At 45.2% G+C, this 26885-nt stretch overlaps 1 protein-coding gene and 1 pseudogene across 1 annotated transcript; one reads left to right on the top strand and one right to left on the bottom strand.

Annotated features, from left to right (window-relative positions):
* Positions 1-13520: 13520 nt before the first annotated feature.
* On the top strand, positions 13521-17017 carry PEX39 (peroxisomal biogenesis factor 39). Its single transcript, XM_007107542.3, has 2 exons — positions 13521-14541; positions 16927-17017. Exon 1 carries the CDS (start codon positions 13535-13537, stop codon positions 13865-13867), a length of 333 nt encoding a protein of 110 aa, XP_007107604.1. The 5' UTR covers positions 13521-13534; the 3' UTR covers positions 13868-14541; positions 16927-17017.
* A 519-nt stretch (positions 17018-17536) lies between these two features.
* LOC102988236 (mitotic checkpoint serine/threonine-protein kinase BUB1 beta-like) lies at positions 17537-20623 on the bottom strand (annotated as a pseudogene).
* Positions 20624-26885: the final 6262 nt, after the last annotated feature.

The raw sequence follows: 26885 nt of genomic DNA, 5'->3' as shown, positions 1-26885 counted from the left end.
TCTGTACAATGGGAATGATAATACCTCAGAGGGGTTCTGTGATATTTAACAAGATCATCCATGAAGCAGCTCTAGCATTATTCTCTATACATAGTAAGAAGTCAATAAATGTTCTCCCTTTCTTTATATATGTGTATACATAATTACATACACAGAAAGTCTAAACAAACAGGATGCAAATTTAAATGGACAATATATACCCAATTTTGTATAAGAAATATATAACTATTCTTAGAAGGATGCAGACCAAATGTTAACAATGGCTATCTCTGCATGTTAGGCTTTTGAATAGTTTTTATTTTCATCTTTATAATTGTTCATTTATTAAATTTTCTATGATGAATCTGTATTATTTTTAAAATCAGGAAAATAAACATTATTAAAACATAAAACTACATATGTACTATAGTTTATTTAGCCATTCCTTTACTTTCAGACATTTGGGTTTTCCAGTTTGGGGCAATAAATACCTTTGGTCATAAAGTATTTTCCAAATTCATACTTATTTCCTTAAAATTGGCTTAAAGGCCTCTGTGATTTTGGGGGGGATTTGTTTAACTTAAAAAATTTTAAATTGTAGTAAAGCACATATAACAAAATTTACCATCTTAACCATTTCAAGTTCAGTAGCATTAAGTACATTCACATTCTTGTGCAACCACCACCATCATCCATCTCCAGAATTCTTGCAAAACTAAACACTCCATTCCTCCTCCCTTCAGCCCCAGGCAACCACAATTCTACTTTCTGTTTCCGTAATTTTGACTACATCGGTAAAGTGGAATCATACAGTATTTGTGTTTTTGTGCTTGGCTTATTTCATTAGCACTATATCCTCAAAGTTCATCATCCATGTTGTAACTTGTAAGAAGCTCCTTCCTTTTTAAAGGCTGAATAGGGACCTCCCTGATGGCGCAGTGGTTAAGAATCCCCCTGCCAATGCACGGCACACGGGTTGGAGCCCTGGTCCAGGAAGATCTCACATGCTGCGGAGCAATTAAGCCCATGCACCACAACTACTGAGCCCTGTCACCTAGAGCCGGTGTTCCACAACAAGAGAAGCCACCACAATGAGAAGCCTGCGCACTACAGCGAAGACCCAACGCAGCCAAAAATAAAATAAAATAAAAATACATTAAAAAAAAAAAAGGCTGGGGTTTCCCTGGTGGCTCAGTGGTTAAGAATCCGCCTGACAATGCAGGGGACACGGGTTCGAGCCCTGGTCCGAGAAGATCGCACATGCCGCGGAGCAACTAAGGCTGTGCACCACAACTACTGAGCCTACGCTCTAGAGCCCGTGCTCCACAACAAGAGAAGCCACCGCAATGAGAAGTCCGCGCACCGCAACGAAGAGTAGCCCCAGCTCACGTCAACTAGAGTCTGCGCGCATCAATGAAGACCCAATGCAGCCAAAAATAAATAAATTAAAAAAATTTTTAAAAGGCTGAATAATATTCTACTGTATGTACATTCTACATTTTGTTTCTTATCCATTCATCTCTCAGTAGACATCCCTCAACGTTTGTTTCCCTGTTTTAACTGTTGTGAACATGGGCATACAAATCTCTCTTCAAGATCCTACTTTCAGGGAATTCCCTGGCAGTGCAGTGGTTAGGACTCCGTGCTTTCACTCACTGGACCCAAGTTCAATCCCTGGTCAGTGAACTACGATCCCAGCAAGCCACGTGCCATGGCCAAAAACAAACAAAAAGATCCTACTTTTCTTTTTTGCGGTACGTGGGCCTCTCAGTGTTGTGGCCTCTCCCGTGCGGAGCACAGGCTCCGGACGCGCAGGCTCAGCAGCCATGGCTCACAGGCCTAGCCGCTCCGCGGCATGTGGGATCTTCCCGGACCGGGGCACAAACCTGTGTCCCCTACACCAGAAGGCAGACTCTCAACCACTGCACCACCAGGGAAGCCCAGTACTTTCAGTTCTTTTGTGTATATACCCAAAAGTGGAATTGCTGGACCATATGGTAATTTAATTTTAATTTTGATAGTGGCCATCATAAATGATAGTGTGAAGTGTTATCTCATGGTGGTTTCAATTTGCATTTCCCTAATGATTAGTGATGTTGAGCATCAGAGGCCTCTGTGTTTTAAGTCTCCCTGATACACCTGTTGTACTAATTTATGTTAATATAAAACCACCACAATGTATGAAAGGTCCACTTCATCCCCATCAGCATTTAACATTTCTTTAAAAAATAAAATAGGGGCTTCCCTGGTGGCGCAGCGGTTGCGCGTCCGCCTGCCGATGCAGGGGAACCGGGTTCGCGCCCCGGTATGGGAGGATCCCACATGCCGCGGAGCGGCTGGGCCCGTGAGCCATGGCCGCTGAGCCTGCGCGTCCGGAGCCTGTCCTCCGCAACGGGAGAGGCCACAGCAGAGGGAGGCCCGCATACCACAAAAAAAAAAAAATAAATAAATAAATAAAAAATAAAAAATTAAAAATCTTAATTTCTTCAGTTAAAATGATATTCATTTCTCTGATAACATTATTTTCCCATCTTAATTGTTTCCTTCACTGTATTGTCTGTTTGTTGTCTGCTTGTAGTCTTAGTGTCTTACTAGTTTGTTTGTTTTTTTAAAATTTATTTGTTTACTTATTTTTGGCTGTGTTGGGTCTTCGTTGCTGCGCGCTGGCTTTCTCTAGTTGCAGCAAGGCAGGGAGGAGGGGGCTACTCTTCGTTGCAGTGCGCGGGTTTCTCATTGTGGTGGCCTCTATTGTTGTGGAGCACCGGCTCTAGGCGACAGGGCTCAGTAGTTGTGGCGCACGGGTTTAGTTGCTCCACAGCATGTGAGATCTTCTTGGACCAGGGCTCGAACCCGTCCCCTGCTTTGGCAGGCGGATTCTTAACCACTGCGCCACCAGGGAAGCTCCTCACTGACTACTTCTAATTTCACTTTTTTTAAGCCTACAATTTTTTTGTTTTTGTTTTGTTTTGTATGAACCAACATATCCATCTTCGCTATTGGGATTTATCTCATTCCTTCAAGCCTAGAAAGTCCTCTCTCCTCTGAAGGATGGATACATTCCTACTTCTATTGTCTTTTTGTGCACTTGTAGTTTAATCTCCCGGCCCCAATTTAACTCCAACAGGAATTGAATTAATTTTGGTGTATTATAGAAGATGGGCATCTAAATTTCTTTTTTTTCCCCAAAGAGCTAATCAGTTATCCCAGGATTATTCATAAATAATCCTTTCTGTCCCCACTATTTGCAAAACATTCTCTATTACGTGTTAATGTCTTTTACATTGGCAGGTTTACTGCTTCTTGGCTCCCGGATTTCTTTATTTTGGTGCCAGCCTCACTCCGTTTCTTTCTGGATGGTTATTTTAATAATCATGTCAATAGCACTCTCAGGTGTCCTAAGGGACTCCCTGCAGCCAGGGCGGCGCTCCCGCCCCTTTTCCCGCGGGGTAGCCTGGCGGCCTCCGGCGCCAAGTGTTCCCAGGCGCAGCGGGTGCCCAGGTGCGCGCAGTCTTGGTGGGTTCCCGCCGGGCGGGGGAGGGAGAGAGGCAGGTGTCCCTAACGACTCTCCCGCCTTCCAGCCTGGGGAGGTGCTAGCTCGGGCTCAGTTACCACAATACAGATGGGGAAGAGCCCTCCGGCTGGCTTCGTTTTTTTGAGTTTCAAGATCTTCCCAGGACGAGAAAGCCGAAGACCCCCACCCCGCTCAGCCAGCCGGCTGCTCGCTTGGGCCCCCTCGCGCTGAGACAGCTACCCTTGCCCTGGCCCACTCCCAGCTCCCTGGACACAGGTCGGCCTGGAAGCTTTCTTTGCCCTCTCTTACATCGGTTCCCTCCTTCCAGGAGCCCCAGGAATCTCCCCCTGACCCCACAGTCTTGCTGGTCCTAAAGATGCCCTCCCCCAGGGCGGTGAGGATGCCCCGACATGCTGGCTTTAGATCGTCGAGCTGAAACCCTGCTCTGAGCTCCTCACTTGGGACTGAACCTGCTATTTGCAGACCTGCTACCTAGAGCCGGGCCATGTTCACAGACATCTCATTTAATCCTCACAACCACGCATCAAGTATTTTCATCCCGGTTTTGCAGTCGAGGAAACGGAGGCTCTGAAAAACGAAGTTACTTCGAGGAAGATTCTCTAGCAGGCAAGTGGTAGAACTGTGCGTTCATTACAGGGTTGTGTTTACAGGTCTGTCTCTCCAAAACTCTTTTCACAAGCTTCTGGGGAGAATTCAATTAAATATGAGGACACACCTGAGTACCTGGTACACAGCAGATTATCCCTCTCCTCTCTTTTTTCACATGCACAGGTAGAAAACCAGAGCTGTGGTTAAACTGAGATGAGCCACATAGAATGTGAAAAAGAAAATTAAGGAAAAGTAGCAGGGCTTCTTAGAGAAGATTGCTGATATTACCAGATAATTACTGAGTGTAAATCTGACCTATCTGATTAGACAGTAGCCAGAGGGGGAAAACGGGGTCAGCATGCTTGTGTCTGATGAAATAACAAGTATAAGTCTCTTCCCGGGACACCTATTCATTCCATTGATCAAATGAAAATCCTACAATAATATTTAAAATGAAAAACTAAAATCACCTAAATGTTCAATGTTAAAGTAATAAAGGAATAATCTAGGGTGAGTCTACATGATGAAATATTATGTAGGCCTTAAAATGTCCTTTCATTCAGACCCATTTATTGGTCTCTGTTTTATGCCAGAGATTGGGGTTGGAGATAATAAGACAAAAAGAGAAGCTCCCTGCAGTCAAGGAAGGAGACAGACTCATAAACAGATAAGGGACTCTAGTGTGACAGACGCAGTGACTGAAGCGTGTGTGTGTGTGTGTGTGTGTGTGTGTGTGTGTGTGTGTTTAGGGGTAGAGACTGGGGTTCTGAGACAGGGAAATTATTCTAGAGCTGGAATGAGCATCAGGACAAGTGCTTTAGAAGATGGTACTTGAGCCAAGTCTTGATTCTTTCTAAAGAGTTTGTAATGCTATGGAAAACTTTTGTTATGAGGTTAATTTTAAAAGGATACAAAAAATAGTATGATCTGATGTTCATGGAGCCACCATACCAGTTTTGGGTTGCTTAACACCAAGTTTAATTTATATAAGAAAGACATAAATTTTTTTTTTCTTTTTTTTTTTTTTTTGCGGTACGCGGGCCTCTCACTGTTGTGGCCTCTCCCGTTGCGGGGCACAGGCTCCGGACGCGCAGGCTCAGCGGCCATGGCTCACGGGCCCAGCCGCTCCGCGGCATGTGGGATCTTCCCAGACCGGGGCACGAATCGGCAGGCGGACTCAACCACTGCGCCACCAGGGAAGCCCAGAAAGACGTAAACTTTTATCTTGCATACACTATTGTTATTTTAGGTTTTCTGTTGCTCATTGCCAAAACTAATCCTAATTAAAGTACATGCTGTATGTGCCCAGGGTCCTAGCAGGAACACTGATGGGTAATTTTGAAGAGACTTTAATTAAGTGATTGTTTATAAAGGTGTGGGCGGGGTATGGAGAAATCGCTGGGGCTGCTACAGTACCTCATGGTTAGTAATAGTGGGGTGTCAGCACCTGAGGTCTGAAGAGGGGAGGGAGCAGTTGACAGGAACCCCGAGCCAGAGAGAGCTGTGTGGAGAGTGTGCCTGACAATAGCTGTGACCTTCAATCCTTGTAGGTAGTGTTGATTCTGCAGGGAAGGAAGTAGGTGAATAAATTCCCTGACTTCACTATCCTCCCATCTTCAGACCCCCGACTGGTCCCTCACTGGCTGAATCCAAGTGGGGGGGGTGTGGGAGCCCTCTGATGCCATTCAGCTTTCCAGGGCCCAGGGCTGGTGGGGTGAGGAGGGGGAGGGGGAATCTGGAGCATCCTCAGGAAGCTCCTCTTAGCCTTTTCCAGAAGAAAAACCCATGTCCCCAGCACAGAGGACACACTGGGTCACATTGGCTACTATATCATTGGGAGGTGATGTCATATATCCACTGAAACCTAAAATATTAGCTCCCATAAGTTAGCAGGGGACAGTGGGGGTTATGAGGCCTAAGTTCATATTCAGAGCTGCCTACTTTTTCCTCCAATGATGTATTCTTCTTATCCTTTACCAGCACCTTGGCTGGGCAGTTTTTTTTTAATCAATCAATTAATTAATTAATTAAATTTTTGGCTGCATTGGGTCTGTTGCTGCATGCGAGCTTTCTCTAGTTGCAGTGAGTGGGTGCGAGGGCTTCTCATTGCGGTGGCTTCTCTTGTTGCGGAGCACGGACTCTAGGCCTGCGGGCTTCAGTAGTTGTGGCTCACACACTCTAGAGCGCAGGCTCAGTAGTTGTGGCGCATGGGCTTAGTTGCTCCGCAGCATGTGGGATCTTCCCAGATGAGGGCTCGAACCTGTGTCCCCTGCATTGGTGGGCGGATTCTCAACCATTGCGCCACCAGGGACTGGGTTCTTTACCTGGTGGTGACTCAAACCTTTATTCCTGTGGGGTCTGAGTCCTTGGTAGTCTTGACACTGTGGGTTGCTGAAGTTTTCTGCTAACCAGGACAACCGAGCAGAGAATTATTAAGAGGCACTTTGTGAATCCCCTGGGTTCCAGTTCTAGTGCCTACCTCTATTACGTGGTAGCAAGCTTATTTTTTCTGGTAATTGGGATTAGTCAACCCAGGCATTACAGTAACCCCTTTCTCTGCCTGTTGGCTCAGTAGCATGAGAAACCAAAATGGCCAGGGCCATCTCAGCTTCCAAGTCATCAACACTGTGATCATTCCACAGTGCAAATGTTTCTCCCTTGAATGCTAAGGATCGCCAAATTCCCTGAGGGCAAGGTTCTGGGGATGGGTAGCAAAAGTTCTTCCAGTAGGTTACAGACTTTAGCTATAATAGCGAAAAGGTTCCTGCTACCCCCACCTCTCAGTTACATATAATACGATTCTGGTTTTGGTTTAAAGAATACACCGCATCCTGTAGGATAGCACTTCCACCTTGTAGGGGGTAGTTTCTTAGCTCTGCTCTAACTGTGCCTTCAGCTGGCCAATCCTCCATTCTATCAAGCCAGCTGCTCCTGGGTCATGGGGCACATGGTAAGACCAGTGGATGCCTTGGGTGTGAGCTCATTTGTACATTTCCTTGGCTATAAAATGTGTGCCCACGTTGGAGGCCATGTTATGTGGCATGCCATGGTGATGGATAAGGTATTCTGTACATCCATAAATGGTGGCACTGACAGAAGTACTGTAGGCAGTGGTGAATTCATACCTAGAATATGTGTCTGTTCTTTCTTTTTTTATATACGTTATTTTATGTATTTATGTATTTACTTATTTACTTATTTACTTACTTATTTACCTACTTATTTACTTATTTATTTACTTATTTATTTATTTACTTATTTACTTACTTATTTACTTATTTATTTACTTATTGATTGATTGATTGGCTGCACCTAGCGGCATGTGGGATTTTAGTTCCCTGACCCCTGTGTCTGTTCTCTTGAGGATAAAGCACAGTCCGTCCACACCCACACGGCGGGTGGGGGTGGGGGGGCGGCAATCAAATCAGTCTACACCACGTGAGAATGGTACCCAATCAGGCTGTAAGTAGGATGGTCACTCAGCACTGGCTACAGCCAGATTAGCCTCAGAGAGGGGAAGACCATGTTATTAAGCCAAAGCATAACTTCCATCCCTGCCATCATGGGTCCACTGAACAAGCCCTGGAGTGCCTGGGGGAAACAGCTGACCACGGTCCAGCACCTATCACTTTGTCCACCTGATGACCATTCTTTCCCACGCTTTATTCTGGGTTATTGTAGTTACCTTGCCTTTGGCTGTTAAGCACTACCATCTGCTCTTTACCGCACCAGGATACCATTATTCTCATCAAGATCAAGGAATTAAGTTTCACTATCCAGCATCCCCCATTAGCATCTCCAGCCTACAGAGGACAGCCGTCAGAGCTAGCCAAGGATGCTGGTGGCCCTTACCAATGCATTTCTTAATGTGTTGGTGAAGGGAGTGTTTTCCAGACTCCCTTAAAATACATGGCTAGGGGTGGCTAAGCAGATTGCATATAATAAATCCAATCCAGCATTCCCATCTCTCTGAGATTTTGGATTCCTTCCTCTATAGTATGCCAGGGAAATTCTGGCATCTCAAGTTTATTAACTCTAGGTTACCATTAAGTCCAGGCTTTAGTTAAACATGCTAGCAGACTATGAATTCCTCTCCCAGGTGCTCGAGCCAATACATGAAGTCCCAAATCCTGCATGAGCATCCATGGCCATGAGTTTGGCCAAACTGGATCTTACATTTCATGCTCCTGGGTCTGTTTCCCTTCGAACCCTCTTCCACACATGCTCCCGTGGCTCCTGCCAAGGCAGTTTGCCATGGCCTGTGACTCTTTCTGTCTGGGGGCATTCTCCTCTTAGTGTGGGCCTTGTGCTTCTCCACCCAGCCTGTGCTGGGATCCAACTCATGAAGGGCCTGGGGCCAGGAGGGATGGAGGCTGGAAGGGTTCTGAGGCTGATGTCCCAGGAGACAGGATCACGACAAGAGGAGATTGTCTCTACAGACAAGACACTTCAAAAGAATTTAGGAGTTCAGAATTAGCCTTATCCATGTCTGTCCAAATGTCCCCATCTCAGGGTCCCACCCCTTCCCCATCAATGCCTTCGCTTTAGCATAAGAGACCTAGAGGGCTGAGGTTGTTTTGTTTTGTTTGGCCGGGCCGTGTGGCTTGTGGGGTCTTAGTTCCCTGACTGGCAGAGAAAGCTCAGAGTCCCACCCACTGGACCGCCAGGAATTCCCTAGAGGGCTGAGTACTGAGTCAGCCATATGAACCCTCTCTGTAGGAGGTGAGGGACTCCTTCAAGGTCCCATCAAGGAGTCCTAATTGCTCATTCACATTCCTCATCAGGCACTGGTCCCAGTTCTCCTTTCCCCTGCATATGGTCCCGGAGGCCATCGGAAGCCAAATGACTCCCCACCATAGTGAAGAAGGGCCACAGCCATTCCATCTCCCATCTCCCCACCCCAGCAATGCAGTACCCTACACTTCATCCCTGCCACCCCCAATGATAATTTTTGTTTTTCTTTTTTTTTCCCAATGATAATTTAAGTAATAGTGATACCTCTGCATGCAGTGCATTACCTGGGTGCATGTCCCCCACTGTAAGGAGGTTTCCTTTACTCCCTGAATTTTTTTTTTAAATTTACTTATTTATTATTTTTCGCTGCATTGGGTCTTCGTTGCTGTGTACGGGCTTTCTTTAGTTGTGGCGAGCGGGGGCTACTCTTCGTTGCGGTGCGCAGGCTTCTCATTGTGGTGGCTTCTCTTGTTGCGGAGCACAGGCTCTAGGCGTGCGGGCTTCAGTAGTTCTGGCTCGTGGACTCCAGAGTGCAGGCTCAGTAGTTGTGGCACACGGGCTTAGTTGCTCTGCGGCATATGGGATCTTCCCAGACCAGGGCTCGAACCCGTGTCCCCTGCAATGGCAGGTGGATTCTTTTTTTTTTTTTTTTTTCGGTACGCGGGCCTCTCACTGTTGTGGCCTCTCCCGTTGCGGAGCGCAGGGTCCGGACGCGCAGGCTCAGCGGCCATGGCTCACGGGCCCAGCCGCTCCGCGGCATGTGGGATCTTCCCGGACCCGTGTCCCCTGAGTTGGCAGGCAGATTCCTAACCACTGCGACACCAGGGAAGTCCCTAGTTAACATTTTCTGAGCACTAGGTCTCTGCAGGTGCTGGTCTGGGCACATAGGGATGCTAGATGTGTAGGACTCATGGCCTTAGAGTATGTGGATGAGCAAGGAACTGTGGGAGCGTAGAATAAGGATCGGTTCATTCTGATGGCAACGATGGGAGGGGTGGGCCCACTGAGAAGCCTTTGAAGGATGAATTGGGCTCCAATAAATGGGGGGGGAGGGTGTTTCCTGTTGACATGCAATGTTGAAAATCATGGGTGAAAGATGTCTAATGGGTTATAAATGAGCTCAGAGGTGTTTGGAGCCTGTCTCTACACCTAGAGGTTGACATCTGGCCTTGCCACCCCCCGCTGATGTGACCTCTTGGCTTCTGAGGTCCTCGCTGATGAAGGCTGTGGACGGGCCTGCATGGGAAGTGTCTTCCCCTGCCTGTGGGCTTACTCGATTTTCCTTCTTTTGCCTCCCTGCCTTCTGCGTGCACATCTGTGGCAGGGCACGGACTCAGAATGGCTGCCCACGGGGGCAGGGGCCTCTGTGCCCCATCAAGGGGAGGCAGCCTGGGTTATGAGTCACAGGCTCAGGTTCCCACCCCAGCCCTGTTACTCTTTTCACAGGCTCGGTTTACCTCTCTGTATATGAGAGGGTTATGCTCAGTGATGTGTGAGGTCCCTCCTGACAACCCCTGATTCCTAGACTTGTCCTGTCCATACTACAGACTTGTGCTCAGGAGATGAAAGGATGCGAGGGAAGAAAAAAGATGACACAGAGACAACTCCCCACTTCCCAAACACATACATATTACTGTCCCTAATTCTGAGGAAATTTGGTCCTTACTGAGCCTGGGAGGACACCCAAGGTTGGTCTTAATCTCATAAAGATGTCTTCATCTTGCCCTTGGCTGGTTGGAATGGTGGAGCAGAAAACCAGAGCCCCCCAGGTAGGATGTGGGGAGTGGAACTGGGGCCAAGGACATCTGAGAGAGAAAGGGAACCTGGTGATTTAGGAGGGAGTCCAGAAACAGATGCAGGCCACAGAGAGAAAGGTGAGTTCTTCCTTCATTCAGTGTTCGGTTAAAAACCCCAAATGGAGTACTGCCATTCAGCTCTAGTGCTAAGCACCCGTAGTTAGCGCAGATCCCACAAGTTCAAGAGAACAATCCCCAACAAGACTGCTCTTGTTCAGGTGCCAGCTGCAAGTTCAGAGGGGGTCCCAGGCCACAGGCACTTCTGACTCACTGGGTACAGTTTGGGGGAACCCACAACCCCCTTCAGTTTCAAGGATTCACTAGAACAACTCACAGAACACACAGCTCAGGAAAGTGCTATTCTTAGGATTACAGTTTTTTTTTTTTTTTTTTTTTTTTTTTTTTTTTTTTTCTGTACGCGGGCCTCTCACTGCTGCGGCCTCTCCCGTTGCGGAGCACAGGCTCCGGAAGCTCAGGCTCAGCGGCCATGGCTCACGGGCCCAGCCGCTCCGCGGCACGTGGGATCCTCCCGGACCGGGGCACGAACCCGTGTCCCCTGCATCGGCAGGCGGATTCTCAACCACTGCGCCACCAGGGAAGCCCAGGATTACAGTTTTATTAGAGAAGATACAAATTAGCAGGACCAGCCAAATGAAGAGGCACATAGGGCAAGGTCTGAGAAGGTCCGGCATGCACGGCTTCTGTGTTATCTCCTCGTGGAACCATGGCACATCACCCTCCTGACACATTGATGAGTTCACCAACCAGGAAGCTCCATTGAGCTTTGTGTCCAGAGTTGTTATAGGGGTTTCATTATGCCGGCATGGGTGATTAAATCATTGGCTGGAGGCTGAACTCAATCTCCAGGCCCCCTTCCTGGACCCCCCATGGCTCAAAGCCCCAACCCTCTTCCCATAACTGGCCAGCCCCAGTCCTGAAACCATTTAGGGGCCACCATGAGTCACCTCCTTGGCATAAATTATCAAGGCCCACCATGAATATCACTTCTAATACTTGGGAAATTCCAAAGATTTACTTTCCCCATAAGGAACCAGGGACAAAGGCCAGTCAAATTCTTTGTTATACAACACTTAGTTTGGTCAGTTTCCTCCAGACTGGCTTCTCAAGCTCACCCCTTCCAACTTTTCATCTTGACAAATTTTTTTTTTTTTTTTTTTTTGTGGTATGCGGGCCTCCCTCTGCTGCGGCCTCTCCCGTTGCGGAGCACAGGCTCCGGACGCGCAGGCCCAGCGGCCATGGCTCACGGGCCCAGCCGCTCCGCGGCACGTGGGGTCCTCCCAGACCGGGGCGCGAACCCGGCTCCCCTGCATCGGCAGGCGGACGCGCAACCACTGCGCCACCAGGGAAGCCCTTGACAAATTTTTTAAAGTTATTTTTAATTTTTCTTTTATATTGGAGTAGAGTTGATTGACAATGTTGTGTTAGCTGCAGGTGTACAGCTAAGTGATTCAGTTATACATATACATATATCTATTCTTTTTCAGATTCTTTTCCCATATAGGTTATTACAGAATATTGACTATAGTTCCCTGTGCTATACAGTAGGTCCTGTTGATTATTTTATATATAGTAGTGTGTATATGTTAATCCCAAACTCCTAATTTATCCCTCCCCCCCACACTTTGGTAACCATGTTTGTTTTTGAAGTATCTTGAGAAATTTCAAACCATTTAGATTCACCAGCTCTTAGCAATTTTGCCACATTTGCTTGCTCTCTCTTTCTCTCTCTCTCATGACATTTCACCCATAAATACTTCAGCAGGTATCTCCTATGAACAAGGTCATTCTCCCACATAACCAAAGCACAGTTACTGCACCTAATTTAACACTGATGTAACACTGTCATCTCATATACAGAGTATATTCAAATTTTCCCAAGGGTAAAATGTCCTTTGTAACTGATTTTCCCCTCATTTTGCTCCAATACAGGATCACATTTTGCATTTTTCACATCTCCTTTAGTCTGACATAGTTCCTCGATCTTGTCTTTTTCTTTCTGTCTTTGTCTTTTATGGTATCAACATCTATAAAGCATCCAGGCCAGTCATTTTGCAGAATGTCTCTCACTTTGGTTTGTCTGCTCATTTCATCCAGTTTAGATTCAGAGTGAACACTTTTGGCAGGAACACTACAGAGGAGATGCAGTGTCCCTGCACCTGTAGTGTCCCTGCAGTGCATCACTACAGGAGGCAGATGATGCCAGTTTGTCCGATTAGTAGTAATTAAGCTTTGCTTACTTGATTAAGGCGGTCTGTGCCAGATCAGGCTAGCTTTCGATAAACTTAGAAACCTGGGTTTTATTGGTATTGGCTTCCCAAGCAGCTGGAGGGGATGTAGCACTCCTGGCCTGCCTTCATCTTCTCTCCTCCCCTCTGGGAAAGCCTGGAATAGTCCTGACGGCAGGAAATGGGGAGAGAGTGGCGAGGCTCTGCAGTGGTGCCTTTGTTCCCAGTTCTCCTGAGACCACTGGAGACATCTCCATTATTTTCTGTCTGGTGCTCTGGAGCCTGGGATGGAGGTTATCTCCCCCGCCCTCCCCCCACCACGTGTCTATGCAGTAGTCTCAGCGCATGCATGAACGCAGGTGTGTGCCCGGTGCCCGGGCGAGTGTGCAAACTCAGGTGTTTTTGCCTGCATCGGCGTGTCGGCAGGCACGTTCCATCCTGTGCAAGCCTTCCCGTGTTTTAAAGCATTCCATGTTGGAGGCTCTGGGGCGGGCTAAGTGGTGTATGTGTGGGTGAAGCGTTTCCGCGCGGAGCAGCGGAGCATGTTTTCCAGTGCTCCCCGCTCTCTGGGCCGCTTGGTACAGTCTACGCCCCCCTTCACTTCCTCCGTCGGTGGTTGCACCCATCCCTCCCGGAAGCGCTCAGGCTCCACGCCAACCATGGAGCCCTCCGGCAGTCAGAGGGGGATTGGCGCGGCTCCTGCACCCGCGGACTCAGCCTCGGCCTCGGTGACCCTGGCGCAGCTTCTGCAGCTGGTCCAGCAGGGCCGGGAGCTCCCCGGCCTGGAGAGGCGCCACGTCGTGGCGACCCTCGGCGAACCCACGGCGTCCCGGCTCCCGCGGAGGCCCAAGCCTTGGGAGGCCTCGGGCTCCGCCGACGCCCCCGCGCCGCCCTCCCAGACCCGGGGCCACAGGCCCGACGACCCTTCCTATGGGCAGAGGACCCTTCTGGAAGAACCTGGCTCCGAGGAGGCTGCGACAGCGCCTTCGTAGATGGCACATAGTGGGTTCCTGAGGCTCGAGGTCCTTTGCAGCTATGAAGGAAAAAGGTTGCTGCCCTATCAGCAAAGGACGCTGCAGCCATCTAGCCATCAACCAGTACTGCGGCCCCGTCGGCGAGCCCTAGGGAACCCAGGATGGAGACAAATGGGCCGCCGGCTGCCAAGCCCTCAGCCACTGCAGACACTACCAACGGCGCACCCTGAGGGGGCTCAAGATGGGAAAGAACTGGATACTGGCCTTGGATAGCTAAGGCGCATATCAAAGGCAAGGTGTCAGTGAGCCCAGACTCTTGCATCTACCTGTTCACAGAAAAAAGCTCAATTCATTAACGTGAGATGTCGGGTTCTCTTTAACAGTAATCTTTTGATGTTCTGACTACCTGATTTTGTTGCAGAACTCCTATCTATCCTTCAGAGCAGTCCCTCAGAGCTATCTGAGAGGCTGTCTCCTGGGCTTGCGTCCTCAGAAAGTCTGCCAAATAAAATAATTCTCAACTTTGAGGTTTTGCTTTTTTTTTTTTTTTTCAGTCCACTGTTTTGGTGACCATGGAGGGAACCAGAGCAGACTTCTCCTCTTCGCCTGAACTCTACGAGGAACCGGACCCTTGGTACTGGCAGAGGCCTCTTGTGCCCATCCGCCTCCTTGGAGAGTTCATACGAACTTGGGTGAGTCTCTCCTGGTTCTTGGATCTCCTGATATTGGTTGATTATCCTGAGTTTTATTTGGCAGTGTCTAACAGATGCCTGGCTCCCCAGTTGAAAGACATTGGGGAGTGACCATTTTCTTCCAGTGGCTTTCAACTGGGCTCCCCTAGTTGAAAGATACTAGGGGAGCCCAGTTGAAAGACACTGGAAGAAAATGCCTCCCAGCTGAAAGATACTGGGGTATCCCGGTTGAAAGACACTTGGATTTGTTCAGTTGAAAAGATATTTGGGGACTTCCCTGGTGGTCCAGTGGTTAAGCCTCTGCTCTTCCGCTGCAGGGGGCACGGGTTCCATCCCTGGTCAGGGAACTAAGATGCCATACCGTGCAGCCAACGGAAAAAAAAAAAAGTACTGAGCAGTCTGGGCTGAATGTTTAGATAAGAGGGTGACCTGATGTTTTCCTCAAATTGGCTACCTTAATAAGAATTTGTCAGGATAAAAGTGCACTAGTAAATTTTATCCGACGAATTCAACTTTAAAACGGGAAATAGATTCTCTCAAACAAAAACGAAGGGCATCAGAAAACCAACCTCCGATTAACACTCCAGCCAGATTCATGAATGTACGAAGCTCATACTTGCAAGTACCTACTTAATTGGGAGTCAAAGGAAATCTCACCCTGAAAATGACTCAGATTGGGCTCATTTATTGAATACGCAGTTAAGTTAGAAAAAGCCGGTCTGATAAAAACATCTTTTCAAAATTCTGACCTTAAAAAAACAAACAAATAAAAGCCCTTCTGGGGGAAGTTTCATTTCTCTTCCTGTGTCATTGATATGTAAATGTTCTACCTGATCTTCTTTCAGCCTTTTGCATGTATGGCTTTCGAGAACTTGGTCTCTGCCATCCAAAAGATGCACATATGGTGTACATTTGGCAGTCAGTCAAATAGACTGGGATTCTGAGCAGTCTTTCGTCTGGCTGTACCAACTCTCGGGGATTTTTTGCCATCTTAACCTTCATTGCGTCAGCCTGTACAACAAAGGCCTTTACTTTCTTAGACTGTTTTTGGGAATAAACTTTCTGGATCTTGGTTTTTTTTTTTTCTTTGCGGTACGCGGGGCTCTCACTGTTGTGGCCTCTCTCGTTGCGGAGCACAGGCTCCGGATGCGCAGGCTCAGCGGCCATGGCTCACGGGCCCAGCCGCTCCGCGGCATGTGGGATCTTCCCGGACCGGGGCACGAACCCGTGTGCCCCGCATAGGCAGGCGGACTCTCAACCACTGCGCCACCAGGGAAGCCCTCTGGATCTCGTTTAGGCAGCAGCCTTCACACTCTTTTGTGGGGAATGCCTCTTGCATCTTATTGGTTTGAGTCACTATTAAGATACATCTCATTAATGGCTAGATGATGGAGCCTTTAAATTGGAAAAACTCTGAATTGGTGAAGTTTTAGGGAGCTCTCATTATAACTAGCTGTTTTATTGGTACCTGTGAGGAAAAAAAAAAAAGGTGGGAAAAATGTATACAATGGTTAACCTAAGAACTCCCTTAGTTTAAAACAACCCCCCACCCCCCAAAAAATGGTTTGGGAAGCCTTATTGTGGTCTCTGCTTCCCCTCAATGGGTCTTATGGAGAACAATAAAAACATTAGAATAATTAAGTTTAATTAGGTTGATTAACAGGAAAACAAGAAAAAACTGAAGGGAAAGTCTAGGGACTTTTTCCCAACAAGTTGGAAATTTTAAGGTGGTTACTTAAAAGTGGAATAAATAAAACAGACGTTAATGGGATTAAATTAAAGGTTTGATACAAAACTACCTAAGGTTGGATGGGCCAAAGGGACCCACTATTGGTTCCCAACATTAAAGGGCCCCAAACAAGTCTGCTCTATTTACCCTAGTTTAAAAAAATATATTTAAAGGGCTGGAAAAAATTACACTGAGATACTTGACCAACAGTTACTTGGGGCAACAGGCCAATTAATCAACTTAAAAGATTGACAAAAGCGCCTGAATCCCTTGGTGCCCACTGGACCACCAGGGGAGTCCCTGTCTTGCAAATCTTGACAACAGAAATGTAAATACAGCCCACAGAAACCTGAGACTGAGCCTAATTAACTCAATCAGAAAGAACCTGAAACCAAGGAAGAAAAAAAGGAAAAAGTGGCCTTTTAAAACTCAAACAGCTGGAAAGTCTCCCTCAGCCAAAATCTAATTCAGAGCCTCCTTAAGGGGTTTATCAAGGACAAATACAAATCTTAAAAGTCTTTTCCATAAATAGTAAAGGCTTAGTCATCTGATCAAGCAAATTTAATTCATTCCAAGTGTTATTTATAAACTAGTAAGTTTATATTGTAATAACTGATTCATAACTGTTTGTTTGTTTGTTTTTTTGGCACACACAGCATGTGGGATCTTAATTCCCCAACCAGGGATCAAACCCACGTCCCTTGCAGTGGAAGCTTGGAGTCTTAAAACACTGGACCGCCAGGGAAGTCCCAATAACTAAGTTTTTCTTTTTTTTTTTTTAACAAATACTATTTTATTCTTTACAAAATACATAGTGATCATAAGGGTACAGGTCACAAATTACAAACGGGAAAAGCACAGGGAAAAGTTGAGACAAATGTGTTAAATGACAACAAGGTTGTGTTCACCTAGAGGGGTGGGATAGGGAGAGTGGGAGGGAGATGCAAGAGGGAGGAGATATGGGGATGTATGTGTATGTATAGCTGATTCACTTTGTTATACAGCAGAAACTAACACACCATTGTAAAGCAATTATACTCCAATAAGATGTTTAAAAAAATGACAACAAGGTACCCATTAATACGGAACCCATTTAGAATAAAACAGTTCTTTGTTAGACAAGGCCAAGAGGAGGTACCTTGTTGAGTAGAAAATGCCAGTTACCTAGAAATATACTTCTACCAAAAAGTAGAAGAGTGTTAGTAGTGTACCTACATTAAATCATAGCATATACAGGTCCAGTGTTCCACAGTACAACCATTGGTTTTAGGCAGGAATCTGCGAGAGACTTGACTGCCTATCTTGCTGGAAGAGGAAAGCCCCAGGACTGATTAACTTCCCTACCTTCCATAAAGCTTTGTTCAGGTGAGTTTGGAATGTGGTGTCAAACACCCCATTCATTTCTGCCACAAGTTCCCGCAGAACAGACACTGTGGACTCATCACTGGCATTCAGAATCCGCACAAAGAATGTATTCCACAGTTCCCCACCTTTTATCTCAGAAATATTTTGGCTAAGTTTCCAGAGGGACCCATCCCAGAAGACCTTGCAGGTGTTCCTTGAACAATAGTAAATGTGTTAAATCTGCTATACCAAACAGATCTACCTGGTAGGGAGAAGAACAGTTAGCCAGGATCTTTTGTCCTTCCAGGATCTGTACAGTCTGAAAGCCGCTGAGGTTAAAAACGTCTAGCTATGCCCTAAGGTCAACACTGTAGGAAAAGTCCACTATCTTCAAAGCTTGATTGCTCTTATTACAATCATAGGGATCGTGGATTCTGTTTCTAAGAATCAGACTCCTTGGACTCAAGTCACCATGGACTATTTCTGCTTTGTGTAGTTTCTCCACCATTGTCAAGAGGTTATAAATAATTAACACTGTCATTTCATGGGTAATAAATTCACTGTATTGAAGAAGATCCTGAAGGGTGAAGCAGTTTATATATTGGTGCCAAACGATACAGCCATCTTGGTATTGATACCAGCTACACAAATTATCACACTCCTCATTTAAACGTTCCTTTAACTTGAAGTTGATATAAAAGTCCCATGGGACAGGTTGAGAATATACCTTTTTAAAAAAAATAGATTTATTTATTTATTTTTGGCTGCATAGGCTCTTCGTTGCTGTGCACGGGCTTTCTCTAGTTGCGGTGAGCGGGGGCTACTCTTTGTTGCAGTGCGCAGGCTTCTCATTGTGGTGGCTTCTCTTTGTTGCTGAGCACGGGGTCTAGGTGCGTGGGCTTCAGTAGTTGTGGTTCACGGGCTCTAGAGCGCAGGCTCAGTAGTTGTGGCGCACGGTCTTAGTTGCTCCGTGGCATGTGGGATCTTCCCGGACCAGGGCTCAAACCGGTGTCCCCTACACTGGCGGATTCTCAACCACTGCGCCACCAGGGAAGCCCCGAGAAGATCCCTTTATTATGGTTAACTCTGCAGAGTTTCTTGGCGTCACCCAGAATAATTTGTGGTCTTCGCATAACAGGTATTCTTGTTTAATGCAATAATTCTCATTATCTAATTCAATTTCCTTCTCTATTTCCAAATTAGGCATTGGTCTATCTTCTACAAAAAACTCTGCAGCGGTACTCAGCTCTGGTTGGGATTTTAGTAGTTGTCTGCGATACTGTGAACACCACGGTGACTGAGTAGGGCTGTCTGTAGTCTCACTAGTGAGCTCCAGTTTCTCAGGAATTAGAAGACATTTGATGGAGGAGGTGCTTGTAACTGAGGCAGAAGATCCAGAGAACCCAGAGGAGTGTGTGGCTTCACGCCTGTCTTCAATAATTGGGCCCCAAACTGCCGAACTCCACACTCCAGAGGCCCTCCTTTCCACATGCTGCCTCTCCCCTTCTGCGCAGTTCCTCCCAATAACTAAGTTTTAAAGTGAAGCTATGAGAGCTCTAGTTTTGTCTGTTTATGTGTCTGTGTGTACATTATTATGAGACATTATTATGAGATGTATGTACCTCTAGAAGTATTATAAAAATTAAAATTTAAAAAGAGCTCTATATAATTGACTTAAATAAGGTGTTACAAACTAAATATATCTAAATATAAAAGAAAGTGGTCGGGCTTCCCTGGTGGCGCAGTGGTTGAGATTCCGCCTGCCGATGCAGGGGACATGGGTTCGTGCCCTGGTCCGGGAAGATCCCACATGCCGCGGAGCGGCTGGGCCCGTGAGCCATGGCCACTGAGCCTGTGCATCCGGAGCCTGTGCTCCGCAACGGGAGAGGCCAGAACAGTGAGAGGCCCGTGTACCACACACACACACACAAATGGTCGGAATGAATTTCAGGTTTATGTGATCTAAGAAATATTCAATATTAAATTAATATCTCGTTTTTAAAATATTTTTTTATTGACGTATAGTTGATTTACAGTGTATTAGTGTCAGGTGTACAGCAAAGTGGTTCAGTTTTATATATTTACTTTTTTTCTTTTTCAGATTCTTTTCCTATAAAGGAAAAGAAAATATTGAGTATAGTTCTCTGTGCCATACAGTAGGTCCCTGTTGGTTATCTATTTTATATATAGTATAACATCAGGTATTAAAGCTAGCTTAAGCTCGCTGACTTAATTAACATAGACATGTCTTACTGTATTGTACCTAGGTTTACTAAAGGTCAATACATTCATGTCTTTTTTTTTGGCTGTGTTGGGTCTTCGTTGCTGTGTGCAGGCTTTCTCTAGTTGCGGTGAGCAAGGGCTACTCTTCTTGGTGGTGTGTGGGCTTCTCATTGTGGTGGCTTCTCTTGTTGTGGAGCACGGGCTCTAGGCGCACGGGGTTCGGTAGTTGTGGCTCGTGGGCTCTAGAGCATAGGCTCAGTAGTTGTGGCTCGTGGGCTCTAGAGCGCAGGCTCAGTCGTTGTGGCGCACGGGCTTAGTTGCTCCACAGCATGTGGGATCTTCCCGGACCAGGGCTTGAACCCGTGTCCTCTGCATTGGCAGGTGGATTCTTAACCACTGTGCCACTAGGGAAGCCCCGCATTCATGTTATTTCTGTTACAGACTTTGTCAACAACAACAACGGCAACAAATTAACGTGATAGGATAATATTTTCATAAGTTATAAAATGAACGTAAATGAGATAAGAGTTTTCAGGTGAACTGTTTAAGAAATAATTATGTCTTGGGTATGTCTGTCTAAAATAGTTTCTCTAGATTTTTGATAACTTGAGTTTTGCTAAGTTAAGTTAAATGATGGGAATTTATTGAATGTCCAGGTCGTTTCAAATGAGAGAAAATGCTGAAACATTAATTGCTAAACAGGTCTAAAGTTAATCACTTTATTCTTCTTGGGAAAGGAAAAACTGAAGATGTCTGGGTTTATTACAAACATACCTTGTACCACATTGAGGAAAGAAATTATATGTTTCTGGAGGTTATGGGATACTCCAATCAGGGAATGCTGGTATGACAAACAGCTTATAATTACTTGCTGCTTGTTGGTTTGTCCTAAAGATTAAGGTTTTTAACAGTTAAAATTGTAGTATGTAATTAGAACTACTAAAGATAATAAGGGAAATATTTCAGTATGCAAGGAAAGTAGGATGTGTGTTTTCAGCAAAAGAAGGTATGCGGAATGGAAGTACATTTTGTTAAGGGGAAAGAATGATTTTGTCCTAGAGCTGGTTATTTCTGTATTAAAAAAAATAAGGGACATATTAATATGAATACAGAAACTTGTAGAAGATGTGTAAAAAGGGAGCCCTGAAAAAGGAGTTTTATACATGGTCAGGCTCATATTAGATTCAGTTTAATTTCATAAATGGATTTTGTTATTAAAAGTAGACTGGTGTGGGGCTTCCCTGGTGGCGCAGTGGTTGCGCGTCCGCCTGCCGATGCGGGGGAGCCGGGTTTGCGCCCCGGTCTGGGAGGATCCCGCGTGCCGCGGAGCGGCTGGGCCCGTGAGCCATGGCCGCTGGGCCTGTGCGTCCGGAGCCTGTGCTCCGCAACGGGAGAGGCCACGGCAGAGGGAGGCCCGCATACCACACACACAAAAAAAAAGTAGACTGGTGCAAGACTGGATTTGGTTCTTTCTTTTAAGAGAATAAAGTTTTCTTGAAATACTGCTTTTGGTAACAGATTTTGTGAGCTTTTTTGCCTTTAAGTGATCTTTTTTTTTTTTGAAATTTTTTGTCATTTTGGTTAAGTGAGTATTGTTTCACAGTGACCTGTGATCCTATTTGACCAAGTGTTAATATTTTTGACAAATATCCCAAGTATCAACTTCTAACAAAAGTTCTTTTAACCTCTGGCTAACTCTGGGATGCTTCAAAGGAACCCTAAGACATCTCAGAGAGGAATATTAATTAGGCCTATTTGGTATGTTAAATTACTTGAGAAACATTGTCAAATGATTGGAGATGAACCTTAGTTATATTGTATGGATAAATGTTATAGATATTCCAAAATTTATGTGAAATTCCTAAAATTCTGATATGCTCTGGTATAGTGTTATCAGTCATAATTCTAGTTATTATCTTAAAATGTTACATGTCACAGAAATATCCAAGTTTCTTGCCAATTGCCTTGTAATCAGATCTTTAACCATGCCATTTAAATCTTGTCATTTATAGACAATCATTGTTTTACTCTGATGCTTTTATAAAATGAAAATCTTCAAGAAAATTCATAAAAAGGATTTCTGACAAATACAAGTTTCTGATAACTTTTGGATCATACCACTGAACTAGGTAAGAAATTACAAAACTCTAATGGAAAACCTGAACACTTCATCCAGATCATCAGAAATTAATTACATGGGACTGAATGAACTGATAAACATGATTTATAATTTTATGACTTTTTCTGTAATATCCTGGCTTTTAATCTTTGTTTTCTAGAAAAACCTTTCCTCTTATGCTATGACCTACAAAAAGTTGATAAAGTATACCTTTATAAACAAAGGTGAAACATTTATCTTTTTCACGCTACCTAATTCTTACAGAATTAGGCTTCTCCAGCGGGGTCTCCTGTGGACTTGATGGTTTATTACAACCAAATTACGACTAGTTATACTAATCATTGTTTTAATTTGTTCCCTTTGTTTCCAGATTGTTTATGCTTTGTGTCTCTCTCTGCTGTACTATGACCTTATTAATGTTACTAGCTTTATTACTTATCCTATCTAGTTTATAAGATTGTCTCTTGCATTACCCAATGTGTAACCAGGTCTCCAACAAAATTAATGATGGCTAAACATCTTGAGGAAATAGATCAATAATTGAAACAGTGTGATTCTAGATATGAGAAGAAGCAACAAGGGAAAACATTTCCTGGATCATAATAGACTAGTAAGACAGGTGATCCAGAGAATTTTAGATTATCAACAGGGCCTAATCCAAAAAAAGTTAACACATTGAGTAGGCTATCAACAGAATCTTTGCCTGATCTAGGAATGAGCCTTCCTAGCACCATGGGACAAAATTGGTCATGAAATGTCTCCCAAATGTTGGTTGAATTTTCACTGTGGGTGAAAAAATGTTGCCTGCCATATCAACAAACAAAGGATGCTGTGGCCATTACGCCATCAGCCACTACAGACGCCCCTGACGGTGAGCCCTGAGGGAACTCAGGAGAGACAAACGGGCTGCTACTGCCAAGCCCTCAGTCACTGCAGCCACCCGAAGGGTGCACCCTGCGGGGACTCAGGAAGGGAAAGAACAGGATACTGGCCCTGGACAGCTAAGGTGCATAGCAAAGGAATGATTTCAATAAGCCCGGGCTCTTGCATCTTCTCATACATAGAAAAGTGTTAAATTCGTTAACTTGAGATGTTTGGTTTTCTTCAATTAACAGTCATCTTTTGATGTTCTGACTACCTGGTTTTTGCTGCAGAACTCCTGTATATCCTGTAAAGGCTGCTCCCTTACCTCTTTGGAGCGGCCTCTCAGAACTATCTTGAGAAGCTGCCTCCCAGGCTTGAGTGCTCAGAAAGTACACCAGATAAAACATAATTCTCAACTTTTAGGTTGTGCATCTTTCAGTCGATATAACTCTGAGATCTGGAGGGTGTGACTGTGTCCTGCATAGACTAGGACCCTGGATACTGGCCACTCTGCTGTTTCTCTTTTGTGCATTCACCACCACCTATCAGCTGGACTTAAGCCTCCTGGGAGCATCACTGTGGTGGTTGTTTTTAAATTTATTTATTTATTATTTTTGGCTGCGTTGGGTCTTCATTGCTGCACGTGGGCTTTCTCTAGTTGCGGCAAGCGGGGGCTACTCTTTGTTGCCGTGCGGGGGCTTCTCATTGCAGTGGCTTCTCTGGTTGCGGAGCACGGGCTCTAGGCATGAGGGCTTCAGTAGGTGTGGCACGCGGGCTCTAGAGCACAGGCTCAGTAGTCGTGGCGCATGGGCTTAGTTGCTTCGCGGTATGTGGGATCTTCCCAGACAAGGGCTTTAACCCGTTTCCCCTGCATTGGCAGGTGGATTCTTAACCACTGCGCCATCAGGGAAGCCCCACTGTGGTTGTTTTGTATTTGTATCTCTAGACCGTGAGCCTCAATTTTAAAAAAAAGGAAAAAAAAAGTAATCCTGGGCTTCCCTGGTGGCGCAGTGGTTGAGAGTCTGCCTGCCGATGCAGGGGACACGGGTTCGTGCCCCGGTCCGGGAAGATCCCACATGCCGCGGAGCGGCTGGGCCCGTGAGCCATGGCCTCTGAGCCTGCGCGTCCGGAGCCTGTGCTCCGCAACGGGAGAGGCCACAACAGTGAGAGGCCCGCGTACCGCAAAAAAAAAAAAAAAAAAAAAAAAATGTAATCCTGTTTCAGTCCTTATATGTAATTGAAACCAATCTCATACTTTACTACTTGCAGTGCATAGATGTGTTTTCATTTTTAAAATGCTACTTAGGACACGGTAAACGGTTCTGACCAACTGGGAACGATTTCTTAGGAGTGTAGAAGTTAGTGTTTATCTCCCGATTCAGCTTATTCTGGTGGTTGTGGAAGTGAATTTGGGATCCAAGTGGCATTTTTATTTCAGACAGCCAGTCTCCAGATAGGCAGTGAAAAAAAGGTTTGATGAAAAAACTTGGCCCCAGAATGACAACGAATGAAATCTCAAAGCATAAAAAAGAGCCAGTCAACAACAACCCCTAGAACCTTAGGCTCTAAGAACCAGCTGGGTCAGGCAAGGGGCTAGAGGCTCTAGAGCCAAGGAAAAGCTTTAACTACCTTCTAAAGTCAGTCTCTTTAAATCAGCCGCATGGCTCACTGCACCTACTATTGTTTCCTGAAACTAGGTCTTTTGTTCTCCCTACACCTAGAACATATCAGGTATTTATGTTGACTGTCATGATCCCACATAAGCACACACTAATAGGACTAATTTTCCCCAGAAAAAAGGATAGTCCCATAACTTGTTCAGGGAATGGCATATAACATGGTACACAGTACAGAACAGCATAATTTTTAAAACTTCCTTTATATAGATTTTTAAGTTAAAAACTGTTGTTTTGCTTAATACTCTTAACCATGGGAGGCAGACAGGCTAGACTATATTAGCCCCATTTTATAGGCAAGAGTGGAAACATTTCCATATTTAGTATACGACAGATCTGGGATATAAACCCTGGGCTTCCACACTCAACTGCTCTTTTCCCGTGACTTTTTGATACATCATTTTAAAGTAATCTGACTTCACAATGCTTTACAGTATAAGAGTAACATCTCTAACATCTAATCCTGGCAGGTTCACTCTTGAGCCAGTTAACTGTGAAATAAAATTCATATTTTATGGAAAGAGAAGAAAAATTTAAACAAAAAATCTTCTCTGCCTTTTGGCCTCCTCTCTCCCACCACTGTGCATTGTGTATCTTGCATTATGCATTGACCAAACCTTTACCATTGGCAGAAATTTCTACTCAACCATAAAGAGCAACATTCTCCTAAGACAATTCCTTTAAGGTAACATTCCTTCTTGATAAGGGGTCACATGGTACTCAGATGTGGATTATGGTATCAGTCATAATTTTAGTGTATGTCACAGCAGTAACCAAGTTTCAATTGCATTGTAATCAAGTTCTTTAACCTTGACTTGTAAAGTCTTTTGTCATTTATAGCTAGCTATATGGTCGGTTAACCAGATATTTGGTAGAAATGAGGTTAACTTTAGAAAGAAAAAGATTGTTTCAGTGAATATTCTAGTTTTGTTAATTCAGGTATTTACTGGCTAAGACTCACTTCTCAGATAGCTCCTTGCAAAGTTTAATTAAAAGGACACTGTTTCTGAAGGCTATCACAGTACTCTAACTTTGGATGAAGATCAGATTCACCATGACCTGCAACCAGGACATTATTCATATTGGAAAAGACATCAGATAAAGGACTCCTTGCAGCCATGTTGGAAGGGACCGTATCAGGCCTCTCCTGAATGAACTGAAACTCGCTTTTGTTTTTAAATAAATTTACTTATTTTTGGCTGCATTGGGTCTTCGTCGCTACACGCGGGCTTTCTCTAGTTGAGGTGAGCAGGGGCTACTCTTTGTTGCGGTGCACAGGCTTCTCATTGCGATGGCTTCTCTTGTTGCAGAGCATGGGCTCTACAGCACAGGCTCAGTAGTTGTGGCGCACAGGCTCAGTAGTTGTGGCTCACGGGCTCTAGAGCACAGGCTCAGTAGTTTCGGTACATGGGCTTAGCTGCTCTGCAGCATGTGGAATCTTCCTGGACCAGGGCTCGAACCCGAGTCCCCTGCATTGACAGGCAGATTCTTAACCACTGCACCACCAGAGAAGCCCTGGCAGGCAGATTCTTAACCATTGTGTCACCAGGGAAGCCCAGTGAGACCCCTTTTAACCAGCTAATTAATGCCGCCTGTTCTGGCCATAAATAATACTTTATATTAGATGTTGAATATCAGGTAGCTCCTAACGGGAACCAGTACATTTATGGAACAAGTTTATGACCTTGGCTCTCCCCAGTAGGGAGATTCACAATTGGTTTCCCTTGGTCACTTACTTACAGGCAGCCTTGGAAACAGTTCGTAGCAAGCTGTCAGTCTGCCTTTAGTGCAGGCACACTGGTTTCTATCAGTTTTCCAATGGTACTACCATTTGGCCGTGTATTTAATTCACCTTGCTCTGAACAATCCTCTCTCCCAGTTTAGAGGAAATATTGATACTACGAAAATGGTTTGGTTCAGGAGAATTTTGGCTTGAACTTTTGCTAATAACATTATTCCTCCTACTACCAATTTAAATGAGTTTGTGGAACTTACAAGGTGATAGTTTCTTGCCTTTCACATTGTGTCATTTGCTCCTAAGATAATGACGTTTGAATAACTTGAACTATAGATCACATCTATAGTTTTCTATAAAATTATGGACATACACAATGTACATGCAAGGAAGACTGGCTTAAGTACCTTTTTGGACAACTTGGAATTGGCTGTCAATCCTTGACAAATATTCCGCCAGTATAACCCTCTAAGAGAGAACCGGGCTACTAGGACCCGGCATCAAGGGACATGATGGACACTGAGGTGGGCAGGCAGCCCCCTAGCTTTGAGGGACCAAACATTTGGTCACCTAATGCTTTCTGTCAAAAGATTAATGATCAACGGGGAAACTGTGAAATACATATTTTATGGCAAGACAAGAAAAATTTAAACA

The sequence above is a fragment of the Physeter macrocephalus genome, chromosome 18, assembly GCF_002837175.3.
Source record: "Physeter macrocephalus isolate SW-GA chromosome 18, ASM283717v5, whole genome shotgun sequence".
Taxonomy (NCBI): domain Eukaryota; kingdom Metazoa; phylum Chordata; class Mammalia; order Artiodactyla; family Physeteridae; genus Physeter; species Physeter macrocephalus.
The sequence above is the reverse complement of the archived record's forward strand: the minus strand, read 5'-3'. Positions and strand labels throughout refer to the sequence as shown.

Bases quoted from the DNA above. Each gene is read 5' to 3' on its own strand.
- PEX39 (XM_007107542.3), top strand. From the start codon at position 13,535: ATGGAGCCCTCCGGCAGTCAGAGGGGGATTGGCGCGGCTCCTGCACCC.